The 16,423-nt window shown below is 37.7% G+C and overlaps 1 protein-coding gene across 4 annotated transcripts; it reads left to right on the top strand.

The window, feature by feature from the left end:
- The first annotated feature begins 5,964 nt into the window (after positions 1-5,964).
- LOC104590932 (uncharacterized) lies at positions 5,965-15,052 on the top strand. Of its 4 annotated transcripts, none has more exons than XM_088897046.1 (4): positions 5,965-6,210; positions 6,732-6,852; positions 7,820-8,028; positions 14,034-14,360. In XM_088897046.1, the coding sequence occupies exons 3-4, from the start codon at positions 7,888-7,890 to the stop codon at positions 14,133-14,135; spliced, it is 243 nt and encodes an 80-aa protein (XP_088753172.1). In that variant the 5' UTR covers positions 5,965-6,210; positions 6,732-6,852; positions 7,820-7,887; the 3' UTR covers positions 14,136-14,360. The 4 variants fall into 4 exon arrangements, 3 of the variants coding, with proteins under 3 accessions (XP_088753172.1, XP_019052149.1, XP_010248009.1); XR_734189.3 differs by lacking the exon at positions 6,732-6,852 and adding an exon at positions 14,771-15,052 and having other exon boundaries at positions 5,966-6,210; positions 14,034-14,227; XM_019196604.2 differs by lacking the exon at positions 6,732-6,852 and having other exon boundaries at positions 7,827-8,028.
- Positions 15,053-16,423: the final 1,371 nt, after the last annotated feature.

The following is a 16,423-nucleotide window of genomic DNA, read 5'->3' as shown; positions in this document are numbered from 1 at the left end:
TCATTAACCAGTTTGTTAATCAGCCGTTAAGTGACATTTGAAAAGTTAAAAATGCCCTTCGAATGCCATCTAATTCTCTTTTATTCAAAAAAGTTAGTGACTGTTTAGAAGAATCTAGAATTTGTGTTTTTTCAAAGTTCAAACAAAACACAAATAAAATATATCAACATTTAACATATAGGGAAGGGACTAATTAGTAATTACTTAAACAAAGTATTGATTCGGTTCGATTTTCATAAACCGAAGCGAGTTGTTAGTTTATTTTCTCACACAAACCGAAACTGATCGGTGGTTTTGAAAAATCGACCAACTCAGGTTAGGTTGGGTCGGTTTGACATTTAATGTGAACACCCCTAACCCAAATCACTGTTAATAATTAATAATTCTAGAAATACGATTAATAATTATCAAAAATTATTAACATGAACAATTTACCATAATTTTTGAATAATTTTTAGAAAAATATTATTAACAAAGCCATCATTATATTACTTTCTTCAAATTATGGAAAATTACCTATACTAATTATTTAATTGATCAATCAATATAAAATTATCAAATTGGTTATTAAAATTAATCATTTCTGATAATTAATATTATTCAAAAACCAACAATTGAATCAAGATAATTAATGATAATTAGTTAATGATAATTATTAATATATCCGATAATTTTGAATAATGATAATTCATATTAGCATTAATATTTCAGATAATTAATAGAAAATGAAAATTGATTTATGATAATTTTTTATATCCACTCAAAATTATTTACTATAATAATTATTAAAATAGTAATTAATAATTATTAATTAACAACAATGATTAACAATTAATAAAAGTTATACAAATATTCACGATAATAATTTTTAATAATAATATTGATAATCCTTTGATAATATCTGATATTATTTAATTTTTTATAGTAGTGTTGATATTAATAGTAATTATTTATTTTTGAAAATATTAATAGCAATTAGTAGTTATTAATTATTTCTGAAAATTCTAAAATTTCTAATAATATCTGAAAATATTAATAATTTACTGTAATTATTGTTAATAATAATTAATTAGTATCATCCTAATAATATTTGATATTTCTTAATATTAATAAATGATTATCATAAATTAGTTGAAAATAAATTACTAGAAATTACCAAAATAGCTAGTAATTTATGACGATCAATAAATAATTAGCATTAATAGTATTTTCTATTAACCATAAATTAGTAGAAACTAAATTTCCATAAATTACCAATAATTATCATAAATTAGTAGAAAATGAATTACTAGAAATTACATGAAATCATCAAATAATGTAACCAAAATAAATTACCATTCAAGAAGATTTTACAAAACCAGCAAAATAGAGAACAAGTTGCCATAAATTCAAGTTTTACCGAGCTCGTAGGCTTGGTGTACAGAAGTAAAAAAGGGGGGGGGGGGGCGGGGAGAAAGGGAGTTTGCCACTAGTCATCATTCTCGTCGCCGTCCTCACCATCATCCTCATCGCCATCTACCTCCTCCAGAGTAGTTGCCTCTTCCTCGACCTCTTAGGTCAAATCGTTTGGGACTGACCTAAGCGAGATAGAGTTCAAGTCAAGGTCCAAGTACTGGTGTTGAAGAAAGCGATGGCATAGTTTGAAGCCCCTCAACAGCAACAATTTTGGCTCGATGAATGTCATCAGAGTGCCTGGTACGCTGTTCCTAAAACTCACCACTCAGGCTGACAAACATCCCCCTAGCTTCCTCTAGCTCACAGTTCATACTCGCGCTAAGGGAACAAAATCACTGGCAGTCCTCCTTGGCATTGAGATGTGCTGCATCTAGCTGAGATTGGAGGGTCTCTATGTTGGACCTCATCTCACAGGACTTGCGCCTTGAGGTGGTGACTTGATCTAGCATGACTTGACCTAGCGAGTTGATCTGTGGTCAGAAAAACAGCTCGACAAAGGACAAATAAAGTAATAGAGCAAGTGTCACAAAGACGCCTACTTGCATGGCATTTCGAATGATCTGAGCATCGAGTTCAGAGGAATCTAGCTCCTGATAAACGCAGACATCTTTAGGAAGGAGAATACTCATTCCCATTTGAAGCACCACATACGGGTCATGAATCTGATCAGTAATCAAGCAATTGGCTTTGGGAACGAATGGAGGGGCCTCTAGGCCATAAGGAATCATCGCCTCATCGAAGTGGGACGTGCTTGCTGGTTGCACTAGAGCGACGAGAGTAGGGCCGGCCTGTATCAGGTCGCTGCCCTCCTCCAGGTCGACCGTAGCACGACGACCTTCCGCCGACCTCTCTTCAACCTCGCGGCTAGACTTGCCAACCGCCCTCCTCTTCTTCTTCGACGGCCTCCATGCTGCATTTAGGATCGAGGAAAAACTAGTCATCCCTATGATCAAATGAAAAAGAAAATCAATCGAGATGCTAAGGGCAAGAAATAAAATTCGAAGGTAATAAATATAGTGTGACCTGAACAACCTTAGACTCCTCGTTGAACGATGCTCCTTGGTTGATGAGTCCTTAGCTGAACCGATGCTCATCGAGATGCTAAGGGCAAGAAATAAAATTCGAAGGTAATAAATATAGTGTGACCTACCTATGGGGCTAAGACCAGCCTCAATGAACATCGATTCGATCAAGAACTCATCGACCAAGGAGCATCGTTCAACGAGGAGTCTAATGTCATTCAACAACTCCTCGTCAAACTCAACCTCATACCTATTTGCCTCGGCCCTCAAGGTCGTTGGCATAGGCTAGCCCTCCTCGCGGCTCAAAAAGAAGAACTTCGTCTTCCAGTTCACAATCTTCGATGAAAAACCGCCTAGAAGCCTAAACCCAGGTTGGTAGCTGATGTAGAAGCAATAGTTTTCATTTGGCACTCGCTTTATGTGACATATCCCACTAAAGATCTCTATATCTAAGGGGAAATCGAGGTGATAACTAAGAGAAATGGTGCCTACAATGGTCCTAATTAAGTTCGGATGCAGTTGATCCAATGCCAAACCATAATGATGGAGGACTTCACAGATGAACAGATGAAGGGGAAGCGGAGCCTGGCAATGAGGGCCTCCTTGAAGACACAGACCTTGGTTTTTCCATAGCTCCATGCCTTTCCTCAGGTTGGATACAGTTTAAGCTATTAGGGATCTGATAGGTGTTAATCAGGTCCATTATTTCCTCGCCAAACAACTCAAAGGGCCCAAAACTTGTTCTAGATGAAGCTTGTTGAGAGGGCAAGGCTCCTACATGGGAACCTCTTCGCTCTTTAGCCGAGGTCCCCACCTCGGCCCAAGCATTTAGGTACAACTCCCTCTCCGACCCATTAGACATAACTAAGAAGAAATGGAGACTTACTGACAATAAGAAGAAAAAGGCGAATTGCAAAAACCGTCACAACTAAGCTAGAAGTCGTCAAAATTGTCAACAATCTTTGCTTCAACGTAAGTCCAAAATCGAAAAGTGACATGGGGCCCTTGAGGGTTCCCCCCCCCCCCAATTTATAGATAGCAACGCGGACTACCGATAGTCCGGATTCGCCCAATCCAATGGTCTAGGAAGAAGCCTGCATTCAAAATTTTGAAAGGCACATGCATAATAAATTAAATTTTGAAAGTGCGCCCTGTTTTGAATTTCAAAAGGCCGCACCCGCTCGAAATTTTGAAGGACGACACTCCCTATTTCGGAAATTGAAGAGTGGCGCTCAATTTCAAGTACATACCTTCGCGCCAACAAAGTAGCTCGATAGCTTGACCAACTAGTGCGGATCAACTCGATCGACATACTGAGTAGGTCACCTTGGGTTTCATCTTCAAACAAGATACACTTTTTGCCGAATTGGCCTCGGCTCGAGTGTGGGGGCAATTAATGAGGGGTGATTTGGCGCTTCACTGACTTGGCGACACGTGGCATTTGTCTTCATCGCTTGACACCTCAGTGCCACACAAATAGATGTGTATCTCGTTGAGTCAAGGAGACACACCCCGGAATCAGTCCAGGACACCTCATACGTAGCTCAGGCACCTCAGCAGTGCGGCTAGTAGCACCTCATAAGGAGCGACCTCCACAAGGACTTGCCGACCTGAATGAGGTCTAGGTGGCGACCTGTGAGATGTGCTCATCGACCTCCTCTACGTGCATCCCGTCACTTCCAGGTCTCCTGGAAGTCAGCTCCGTATTAAATGTTCCGGAGGAAGGCACAAAAGTCTAGTCTGCATGCGAAACTTCCTCTAAGGACTTTGGACTGGTCAGCCATGTCTTCCTGGAGGTCTCAGACGCAGTGTGTGGAGCTCATGCCAAACAATACCTATATAAAGGTCTCATTTCCAACTTCAAGAGGTATGCACAATTTAGCTCTCGCAACTCTCTAGCTGTTTCGTTTTTTAGCTCTCTCCAAAATCTCCAGTTTGCTGACTTAAGCATCAGAGTGCCCACCCTGGGTAAAGAAGCTCGGGTACTCTGGTACTGTCTTTTTGCAAGTCAACCTAGCGAACTCGCCAACTTGGCATCCGAGCTACCTTTTAGCAAGGAGCTACCAAATCGTGCATCATCAATAGTAATATGACCCTTTCTTCTATTCTCTTTCAAATTTTTTCAGGAAGAATGCTCTATAAAAGAGAAAGAAACCCAGAAAGTTAGTCTTTATTTCCACTCAGAACTCAAATGATGGAATGGTTGGCATGACGACCCGGTTGGCTATTGTTGGTTCGTCATGAAGGTTGGGAATATTTCGTTGTGTCTGGATTTCAACTCCGACGCTGAAGTCCGAATTTTAAGTAAGTGTACTTTCGTCTCAATAGCAATGGTCTACAATTGACAAAACCAAAAAGTTCAATAGCAGCCACTTGTTTGAGATCAGAATATGTGGCACACGGCCAGATTTCAAGTCTGGAGTTCAGATTCAACGACATTGCACCTCAACCCTGCCATAGCACCCAACACCACCCTAAATTACAACATCTACTCTATGGTCTATTCTTCGACCTTCACTTTAAACCCCGCCATAGCCAACACCACTTTCCGTCTCCGTCGACATCATTATCGATGACCAAATTGTTTTAAGACATTAAAAAATGGCAGCAGATTTTGGAGGACTGTCAATCATTTTATGCAAGAAGAGTTTTGATATTTGTGATAGAGAGTTTAAGTTCTATTTCATCTTCTTCTTCAAGAAGATGATGAACAGTATGCTTTATTTTTAATGATAATTTTGACATCTTCAGACGTCTTAAATTGCACATGATCACATGATATATATAATTGATGGTCCATTATCGACAAGTACTAGGTTGTTGAGTTTCAAAAGTACATGGAGAATTTTCCCTATATAATATAGTAAAATGTAGGGAAAATTCCTGATCAGTATCTTGTATTTTGGCTAAAATGACAATTTGGTCACCAAACTTTAAAATGCAGCAATCCAATACCCAAACTTTCAAAATGTGATAATCTAGTATCCGAACTTTCAAAATGTGGCAATCTAGTACCTGCCATTAAGTAGTCCACTAATCATCTGTTAAGTGACATTCAAAAAGTCAAAAATTCCCTTCATATGCCATCTAATTCTCTTTATCAACCATCCAAACATTGACAAAAAACTGAATAGTCCCAAATCCTAGCATCTTCTATTCAAAAAAGTTGGTGATTGTTTAGAAGAATCTAGAATTTGGGATTGTTCATTTTCTTGTCAATGTTTGGATGGTTGATAAAGAAAATTAAATGGCATTCTTAGGGCATTTTTGACTTTTCAAATGTCACTTAACGGCTGATTAACGGACTGGTTAACGGCAGATACTGGATTGTTATATTTTGAAAGTTCGGATACTAAATTATAACATTTTAAAGTTCAAGTACTGAATTGTCACATTTTAAAATTCGAGTGCCAAATTGTCAAGCGAGCCAAAGTACATATGCTTATCACGAATTTTCCCTAAAATATATAATTATTTTGTATAATTCCTTAACCCTAACACGACTCACCCTTTCCCTCTCTGACTCTCTTCCTCGTATTACCTTTTCTCACTTCTCACTCAACGAACCAGCGATCTCTGCGAGTCGGCGACGAACATAGCAGCGGCAGCCATTCTTTCCATCTCCGGCGAACTTGTAGTGATCCAGCAATTAGGTCCTCTCATCATTTTTATCATTCTCCGGCGAGGCGGCAACGAATTAGACTAACAGTGGAAGTCGGCGATCTCATCTCAGGTAGTAGCGACCGCCGATTAGGTCCCTCTCTCTCTCTCTCCCTCTCTCTCACACAGCCAGCACTGAGCTCTGTTTTATTTTTTTTGAGTTTCTGTTAGTTGATCTCAGGTAGTAGCGAGTAGCGACCGCACTTTCATTTATTTTCCTTCTATGTCATTTGATTTTGAGTTTATGTTAGTTTTGTTCTCTTAGTGTGTAGGTTCATTTGATTCAGCTGCGATGAACTCTGTTTTTAGACTGTCATTCTAACTCTGAAAGATCAACGGTTTGATCATTAGTTTTTAGTAGTCATAACTCATAAGTTAATAAATCGTTGAACAGGAGAAAAACTCCAAGAAAAATTATTTCTCATATAAAACTGATTAACAGGAGGCTTGAACTATTGATTTTTTTTTCCTGAGAAATTTAGACTTTGCAGCTTTGCTTGAGAGAGTATCTTCGTGACAGTAGGTCTTACCTGTTCTTGTTCCACAAGGAAATTATTGTAACATCAGTGGCAGAAATTAATATGACTTTTGTAGGAAATTTCCATGGCAGAAAGTAGAATCAAATTTGTAGGGACAACCGTTGGTGACTGAAGGTATTACAGTTAGGTCAGGATTCAGGCTCGGCCCGGCCCAGCCTTGCCCGACCCATGAACAGGTCTGCTTATTAGTTATTAATTTCATTATTTTTTATTAATTATTTTAATCTTTATTAGTGTTAATTATTTCAATATTTTTTATTAGTTATTAGTTATTAATTATTTTATTAATATTTATTTATTAATTATTAATTATTAAATAATATTTTGAATTTGATAAATTATCTTATATGAAATAGTACAAATTGAACTCAGAATTACCAAAAAGTTTATTCTAGGGGTAAATTAGTAAAATCAGGGAATTTCAGATGTTAAAGGTTTGATCCAACACGAACAACCTTATTTTATATGAAATAGTACAAATTGAACTCAGAATTACCAAAAAGTTTATTCTAGGGGTAAACTAGTAAAGTTGGGGAATTTCAGACCTTGAAGGTTTGATCTAACACGAACAACCCAGTGTTTTAAAAGCGCAAGGCGCAAAAAAAGCGCAAGGGCCAATTTGCGCCTGAGGTGCAAGGTGAGGCGCACACCTTTTTAAGAAAGGCACAAAATTACAAAAAAAAGCTAAAAAATAAAAAAAAGTCAGAAAATTCCAAAAAATGCCAAAAAATTTTTAGAAAAAGCAAAAATTTAAAACTTAAATTTTAAAATAAATGATGTTAAAAAACTATTATTTAAAATTAAAATACATAAACATAACATGTAAAGTGTATTCAAATGTAAATTTAAAAATAAAAGCAAACATATAAAGCATTTTCAAGCATGTAAAACCCACAATCTCTTTTTTTCCTTAATTGCATTGCTTCAAGTAGTTAATGTGATGTAAAACATATTGCATTCTTGATTCTATTCCAGGCGTGCGCCTTTTGAAAGAGGTGCGCTTACGACCTGGGCAATGCTCATACCCCAAAATGTGCCTTGCCAGTGCGCCTGAGGCGTGCCTTGTAGATCATTGGAACAACCTAAAGCATCTATGCCTCTTTTCAGATTTCAGACACTTTTAATATCTTTTTAACTTTTCAGACTTCAGATATCAGATTTATCAAACACCACCTAGGATAGCAGAAAAACGGAGAGAGTGAAAGACAAAGATGCCAGGAGGAGCGTTTTGGGCGACGAGGGTGCTAGAAATAGTGAAGAAACATGACTCGGGAGGTCTGGTTTGGAAGAGAATCAAGCTTACTTGTACCAGAAAAGCCAACGCCAAGAAGAGGCTTCTCCGGGTTTGGCAGGTCTCCCCCCTTCTCTTTCTCTCTCTAGACAAAAAACTAGGGTTTAGGGTTTTATTTATTTTATTTAATTGGATATTCAGCGATCTTTATGGATGCAAATGCACGATATATTGGAGACCTGAATCTTATCATGTGGACCAAGTGTTAAATGAATTAGGATTTTAAATTGGTAAGTTCTGTTGGATCGGAAAGTGGATATCAAAATCCAAATGACTTCATACACGCTTTGTTCATTTTTTCTGGATATTTTTTTGTAATGCATTGATGTATGACTTGTTGTAATTTTGTTACTATTTCTTCATAGTGTTACTATTTTTGTATATTTTTGTAATGCATTGGTGCCATGAGTTATATTAAAAGGCATTCATTTAGGTGACAAAAATTGCAAGGTGTATGACTTATTGTAATTTTGTTACTATTTCTTCATATTGTTAATATTGTATTAACATATATTTACTATTTCTTCATATTGTTAATATTTTTTTTTGATAAATGATTGATTATTTATTCATAATAATCAGAATGAAATTGTAAAACAGCCTGCCCAAGGAGAGGCACGAGCTGGTACCTCTTCATATTGTTAATATTGTATTAATACATCCTAATTGTCCTCCTCCTCCTCCTCATCTAAGCCTTGTCCTAAGGGTTCTACCATAAGAACATAAAAAGATCCAAAATTTTCAAGAATAGAAAAAGAAATAAATAAGAGATGGATAAAGATTTTTCTGTTTCTGGCATGCAAATGCTCTATTAAATACTTGTTATGTTATATTGTTGTGTATGAAATATTGTTTTTTTTTTTGAGAAAGTAACATATCGATTTCAATGACGAAAAGAAAGATAGATACAAATATAAGCCATGTACACCAAGCCCATGTACATTGGAATATACCACACAAAAACAGAATGGATAAAACCAACAAGACAACAATATATCTTTATTAAAAGATCTCTGTATGACAACCATCTGGAATCGTTGTGAATTGTCAGTCAGGAACACAACCTCCTTTTTATATCCCATTGGACTTCTTGACCTGAAGAAGAACTCTCAAAGATCTTGTCATTTCTTTCATAACACCAAAAAACTGCCACAGGGATTAAACCCCACACAACCTACCCTCTCTTTCCCAAGTTCATCAGCTGCCAATCCAGCAAGAAACTATGGATGGATTGAGGGATTAAGCGTCCCTCTCTTAAAGGGACAGTGTAGAAAAATATGATTTGTTGTCTCCTCAGCACAGGAACAAAGATACAACTGACATTGTCCATGATCATACCCGTACTTAGAAGCTTGTTGTATGTAAGACACTTTTCTAGGTTATTGATTTATTTAACTTATTGATAAGATGACTTGTTATGTTTGGAACCACCTTTAAGGGGAGGTAACACCTCGTGCCTTCTCTTAGGGTGCTTCATGCTTGTACTATTTCTATCTCTATTTAATAAAATACCATTCATTCATAAAAAAAAATAATAATAATAGGAGTGCAAGTCAGGGTACACTTAGGATTGGAGACCAAGAGGTAACTAAATGTGGCCTTTTCCAGTACCTTGGTTTGACAATTCATAAGAAGGGAGAGATTGAAAGTTGTCAAAAAAAAAAACAAAAAAAGAAAAAAAAGCAAACAAGGGAGAGATTGAAGAGGATAGCAAAAAGGAGGGGGTGCATCCGGAGTTTTATGTGATAGGTGAATACCACTTAGATTCAAAGGAAAATTTTATAAAACAGTTGGAAGGCCAGCTATGCTGTATGGAGTAGAATGCTGGGCAATCAAGAAATATGTACAAAAAGTGAGTGTGGCAGAAATGTGTATGCCGAGATGGATGAGTGGAAAACTAGAAAGGATAGGATCAGAAATGAAGTCATTTGAAGGAACCTAGGAGATGCTCCAATTGGTGGTAAAATGAAGTAGATTAAGATGGTTTAGTCATGTGCATAGAAGATCATCAACAACACCTGTAAGAAGTGATCTTTTGCAAGTTGAAGGGGCTAGATGGGCTAGGGGTAGGCCGAAAAGGACATCAGTTGAAGTAGTAAGAAATGATTTCTTATATGCATTGCTAATTGGCATGTAAGATTAATTAACTAACCTAAAATTTAGTTTTTCCTTTCTGATAAAAAAGCTTTTCCTTGTAATAATTCCAATGCCTAGTTGCCCACCTAAGCAATTAAGTTATTCACCCCCAAAAAAAAAGCAACTAAGTGACTAGGCACTCTACAGTTGCCTAGAATTATGTAAACACCTTGACAACTATGGTGATGATTTCATTTCTAGTAGGTCAAAGCATGCTCTTAAGTAACGGTACTGTTGTGTCTCCTTCCAAGTTGTTAAGCTCAGTTTTGAGTAGTTTCCTGATGTAGATGTGAAATAAGGAAAAAACATGGATGAATAAACTTTGTAATTTTTTGGGTGTTCCAAGTTTTGGTAAAGCTCAGTTTTTTAAGTTAAGTTCTAGTTTGTTGGTTTTATAGCAATATGGTTAGTTGTCTTAAAGGGTCAAATTAATTTGAAGTCACATTGGACAGTTTTTAGAAACTTGAGAAGTTGGAAGAACATCACTTATCTTTCACCTATTTTTCAGGGCGCAAAACATGTCACTTTGACTTGATTTTGGTGACTAGGTAGGTTTTTAATCGCATATCCTGTGCCTAACATCTTTTAAATTTGACCTCTTTTGAGAGAGTTATGGCCATTTGACCAACAGAAAACAGGAGCTGAGTCTTTCTAGCTTGGGGGGTCTATCTTGGTTATTTTTTGTTTGTTAAGATTAGAAGTGGGGTATTAGTTAGAGTTGTTTTATGAGGTATAATCTATATTAGAGCTTCTATATATGGTTTTTACCTTTGTCTTGGTTAAATTAGAAGTTTTTGGTTAACTTTTGACTCTAAATTGGAGTCTGTGAAGGGAGATTCAAGTCCTAATTTTGAGTATATAAATATAATCTTTGTAATAAAACTTTTATTTTATTTTCTGAAGCTGTGAAAAAACTTTTATGGTGCCATGAATAATGGAATGAAATAGTTTGAAGATTGTTTTGCTTTTTTGAGAAAGGTTAACAGAGATTTTTTTAATTAATAGTTAACTGAGAAAAGTTAACAAAGACAAGGCCTTAGAAGGCTGGAACAGAATTACACTGGCAGAGAAACATCAGAAAACAGATTTGCTCTATGGTTTCCAGATTTGGCTAGGCTGTCAGCTATAATGTTTAGTTCCCTAGGGATCCAAACTAGCTTTACATTCAGGGAATTTAAAATGTCTCTGGCTTCAGTCAGTAGATGTACAAGCCTCCAGGGACCTCCAGTTTTCTGTTGTAACCACTTTATTGTGTTAGCTGAGTCGCCCTTGATAGATAAAGAGGAAAGGCCTAACATTTTGACGTAGCGGAGGCCTGTGAGGGCAGCTGAGATCTCTGCCTTAGTGGCATCAGCTCTCCCGATCGGACCACTGTAAACCCAAAGGACACTTCCCCACTCCCACGGATTACTCCTCCAATTCCAGCTTTACCTGTGGATCCTTGAGCGCTTCCATCAAAACATAGAGTTATCTGGTTTTCCTCCCTAGGACAGGAAGTTTGAGTAGGACCAAAACTATGTGAAGTATAGAGGATTTCAGTTGAGTTTTTCTGCAGATCATTCAAGGAAATACCTTTGAAAACTTCAGAGTTTAAAGCCCAATTGTTGCAGAGGAAGGTAATATGAGAGATTAGGTCCTCAATGTTTCTGGCTTTGTTTTCAAAGGTTCTGTTATTTCTTTCTTCCTAGACCCCCAACATCACTGCATGGGTCACCGTACTCCAATAAATCTTGCCCCTACTTTCAAGGCCTCTACAGTGCCACTGTTGCAAAAGGTCCATAACTTGTTCTGGGAGAACCCAGTTGGGTCCCACTAGACTGAGAAATGAACACCAGATTTTCCTTGTTATTGGGCAGTGCAGAAATAGGTGGTCTGCTGTCTTGCCGCTGTTGAGGCAGAGGGAGCAAACGTGAGGAGAAATACACCCGTCTTTGAGCTTCTTTTGTAACACATGATGGGTGTTTAGTTTCCTTAGACAGGCCTCCCAAATGAATAAGGATACTCTAGGGGGAATGTGGGAAGTCCAGACCTTCTTGGCTGGGAAAGTGGTAACCTGGCCATCTGAAACTAGAGCCTTAAAGTAGGAGTTGGTAGTGAATTTGCCATTTGGGTTAGGATTCCAAATCCGAAGGTTGGGGGTTGTGGGGGAGATGTAGGCCTCACTTAGAGGGTTTACAAGAACAGTTATTTCTGCAAGTTCTACCTCTCTCAGTGGCTTTCTTAAGTTCAAGTTCCAATTGATTCCTGAGGGATAGTATATTAGGCAAGTGGAAACTGAGGCATCTTGGATTTGTGATAAGCAGAAAATTCTAGGGAAAGAGAGTGCAAGGGAATACTCTCCCCACCAGAGGTCGGTCCAAAACTTAATTTTGTTCTCATTTCCTACCTGATATCTAACAAAAGCAATGAAAATAGAATAGGTAGAGGAAATACCTTTCCAAGGGTTTGTTGCTTTTACCCGGGACAAGTGGACCTTGCCATCCCAACCATTGGCATCCCTCCCATACTTACTGTTTATGACTGCAGTCCGTAAAGCTTTGGGCTGAAGGGGGTATCTCCATATCCATTTCCCAAGAAGGGCAACATTTCTTTCCTCGATGTGTCCTAAATCCAGTTCTCCATCCCTCCTTGGCCTAGGGACTTGTTTCCAGCAAACTTAGTGAAGCTTGTATGATGCCAAGGATTTTTGTTCTTGGGTTTTTTTTCCTACTCCCCATCCCCACCCCAAATAGTCTGATCTTTCTTCTCTATTACTTGTATATTTTACATATGAAACTTTTCTGTTTCCCTTTCTTTCGCTATATCAGATCCGAATTCTTGCTTTATCCACCTAACAAGAGAGCACAATGCTTTCTTGTGATGGTATTTGTTTCCCTATTTCTTCTCTTTCTCTTCTCTATTACTTGGTATATTTTAAATGAGGACTTCTCTTAGGTAAATAAATACTATCGCGTCTGCATATAGGATTCCTTTTTCTTCTTTTATCACTTATCAGTAACAGTTATTATTGAAGTATGTATAATGAGTTTGTAAATCACGTACTGAGCACTGAACTAAGGTATATAGCCTTGGCTGATCTTGGAGTCAACAGCATATGCTGTCCTGAGCTCCATTGCAAGCTTTGCAACTTTGTATTTCCATGATCCTACTACATTATATAGCCCCTTCAACTTGTAACTGATTGCCTTTTCTCTATAGGTGCTGTAGGTCCTATGCACATGACCAGATCCTGTATTCTCCTTTTTCTCATTTTATCACCTATTGGGGCTATTCCTAGGTCTCTTCAGATGACTTTGTTCCTAATTGTATTTTATCAGTCATTCTTCCTTTTTTTGTCATCAGCTAAGAACATTATTATTAATGCATCAAGATACCCCAAAAAGTGTAATAAATTAACCCTAGTGCCTGGCTCCTCTTGTCGCCCCTATTAACAGATTTTCCCTTGTTACCCCTTTTGTTGCTAGTGCATCAGCAATCTTATTTCCTGATCCTGGTGTCAATTTTTATTCTTTTTGTTTGTAGTGTATCAGAAATCTTATTTCCTGATCTTGGTGTCAATTTTTATTCCTTTTGGTTCTGCTTTCTGGATTTAAGAGTCTTGCAAATTTATTACAGTATTCTTCAGTCCATTCCCTCGAGGGGCAACTATTTTATCTTAGACCCCTTTATTACCAAGGCCCCATCGTATCAGTTTATATGCTCTGTCAATCCAGTTATTACTGCATGCATTTAAGGTGGATGTTATGATATTCGTATTCATGTAGAAATTCAAGATTCAGACATACTTGCAAGCACAGTATTTTGTATTCAGAAGTTTTGAACTAGATGTGTAGACATTTTTATTTTTATTTTATTTTTGCTTTGAAGAACTCTGTTATGGTTTCGATCACCATCCGAAGGGTTACTATCTTAACATGCATTTCTCTGCAGAATGAGGCTGTCTTGAAGGCTTGTGCTGAACCACCTCCTTCAGAAGCTTCAACTGCTGGTGCTACTGGAATATCCAAGAAAGATTGCACCTTGCAACCTTAGCAGAAATGAGTGACAACACCAGATGAGCCTGAAGTGTGGGCTTTGGCGATTCCAAGTTTCTTGTGGAAATCGTTTTTTCCGAACAAATAGAGGTAAGATTAACTGAGCCTATCAAGGGAGGGTTGTACTCTTTTACCCACTAGAACTGAAAGGGCTTTGCAACAGTGATGCCCTTATTTAGTATGAACGAAATTAACCTTTTAATGTTTTGGGTATTGATTGCTAGCGCTTGTTCAATTGTGAAAAATTTCTTGCTAATTGGTGCTGATGTGCATCTGAAAGTTGGGCCGGATGAAGTTCACTGGGATTATGATTGGGAAAGAGTTCGGTGGGCTCCTGACGGGGCACCGCCCACCCACAAGCGCCCCACAGCACATCCCCTCGTGCATTGGGAATATCTTCCCATGACAATTACGGGAGATGTTCCCAATGCATGGAGGGGATGTGCTGTGGGGCGCTTGTGGGGACTGAGGAGCCTCTCTGAATTCTTTGGGGTAATTCTTCTACCAACTCAGAAATATTCAAAGCATTTCATGGCTATGTTCATGTAACTAGGTTTGTTTTGGGCTGATTAATTTTATGTTGTGTATGGAATTGGTGGATTTTGATCTACCCTTTTGCATTATTACGGGCAGGTTTACGATCCAAACGGCAGCTTCACATCCTCCCACCTTGAAGCAAAGCAAATAATTCCCTTACTCAATGGCGACATTTTTACGATTTAAGAACATGTCGTATAAACTTAGAAATTTTGTTCTGATTCTTAGAAGAAATATTACATGGATATTATATAATATCAAAGCCTTCTCCATGTTTCCATCATGGACAATGAAAAGGTGAACATGATTGATGGGGTAAAGTTGTAATGTATAAGCGTTTCTAGTTTATTCAGTGTGAAGTATTAGATTAATTTCAAATCAACTGAATGACAAGAATTCCGCCCGTCCAATTGGCCAATTCAGTGTAGTTCAATCTGCTGAAAGGTTGAATTGTCAGATCCAACATCCCTTGCTAGTATTGGAATCTGACTACCAAGTATAAATTGAATTATAGGCCAAAAATGAAATTGACTCCCCAATTTCCACCGGTTCCATTTGTACAGAGGGCAACCTTAGAACCACCCATGTTGCCCATACTGTATGCTATGCAAGTGGCTTATAATATTCAATGGGGGTTGGGTTAGATTGTTTGAACTTGGAAGCCCTTTGGTTGGGCTCAGCAAGATGATCTGAGCAACAGCAGATTTCAAGGGGTGATCTACTGATCTATGATCTTAATCATCTTTTTCAATTCATACTAAGACAATTTTCAAGTGTCTAATCTTGTTCAAAACTAAAGTGCAGTTAGTATTGCAAAATTAGTTATTGAAACTAGAGAACCCATCATTAGGACTCTCTGTGATTTTTTTTTGCTTTTTTCCATAGTGGAAGGAGGAAGAAGGAAAGCCCATGCATGTATAGGGGATTCTCACATTAAAGTTCATTTCTTGTATCGAGTAACAGAATATTTCTGTCTCTTCCCTCTCAGATGCTTTTAATTATTTGGGTATTAGGCACTAGGGGTGCCAATTGGACTGGATTTGGTCCAATCTGGTCCAGTCCAATGCGAGTCCATTACAAATGGACCTGGTCCAATCCAGTCCAATGAATATTTTTGACCATTTTGGACCGGTCCAGAGACTGTTCAATCTGTTCAAATTCCTGTTAATTTAGATTGATTTCAACTCAAACCTAGCCCATTGACAACTATGTTCTTATCTTCTATCAATGGACCAGATATTGGCTCAATCCAATATAAATCATTATGGATGGACCAGGTCTAATCCAATATGTTATATTGGTCCGTCCAAATTCAATGTCTTATTGGTCCATCTAATCCGTCCAAATTCAATGTCTTATTGATCCATCCAAATGGATTTTGATTTGGACGGAGTCCAACCCAAAACCGGTCCATTGACACCCCTATTAGGCACAGGTCCAAATGCACGTAGGAAAATGTTTCCGATTTTAGTTAAGGGATTGCTTCTGCTTACAGAACTTTCAATTCCAACATCGTTTAGTCTCTAGATTTCCTCAATACTATCGAGTTCAATTTCTTCAACAGTGGGCAACATGAGATGACAGAAACGATGGACAATTTGAAGTTAATACTTGGATTGGAGATTCTCATTGAAACTCATAAAGCTCAATGCAAAACGTTTCATGCATCTCTTATACAAGGAGAGGAAAAGCTACTATTACAACTACTGCTTTCATCGTGGTTGGAATCACTAGAACAGACTTCGGTGA

The sequence above is a fragment of the Nelumbo nucifera genome, chromosome 2 (assembly GCF_055504915.1).
Source record: "Nelumbo nucifera cultivar China Antique chromosome 2, China Antique-T2T, whole genome shotgun sequence".
NCBI classification, from domain to species: Eukaryota; Viridiplantae; Streptophyta; class Magnoliopsida; order Proteales; family Nelumbonaceae; genus Nelumbo; species Nelumbo nucifera.
The sequence above is the reverse complement of the archived record's forward strand: the minus strand, read 5'-3'. Positions and strand labels throughout refer to the sequence as shown.

What these genes read in the sequence shown, in the direction of transcription:
- LOC104590932 (XM_019196604.2), top strand. Translation starts at nt 7,888, where the DNA reads ATGCCAGGAGGAGCGTTTTGGGCGACGAGGGTGCTAGAAATAGTGAAG. An exon ending in GGCTTCTCCGGGTTTGGCAG is followed by an intron (nt 8,029 to 14,033) that starts GTCTCCCCCCTT and finishes ATTTCTCTGCAG; the next exon opens with AATGAGGCTGTCTTGAAGGC.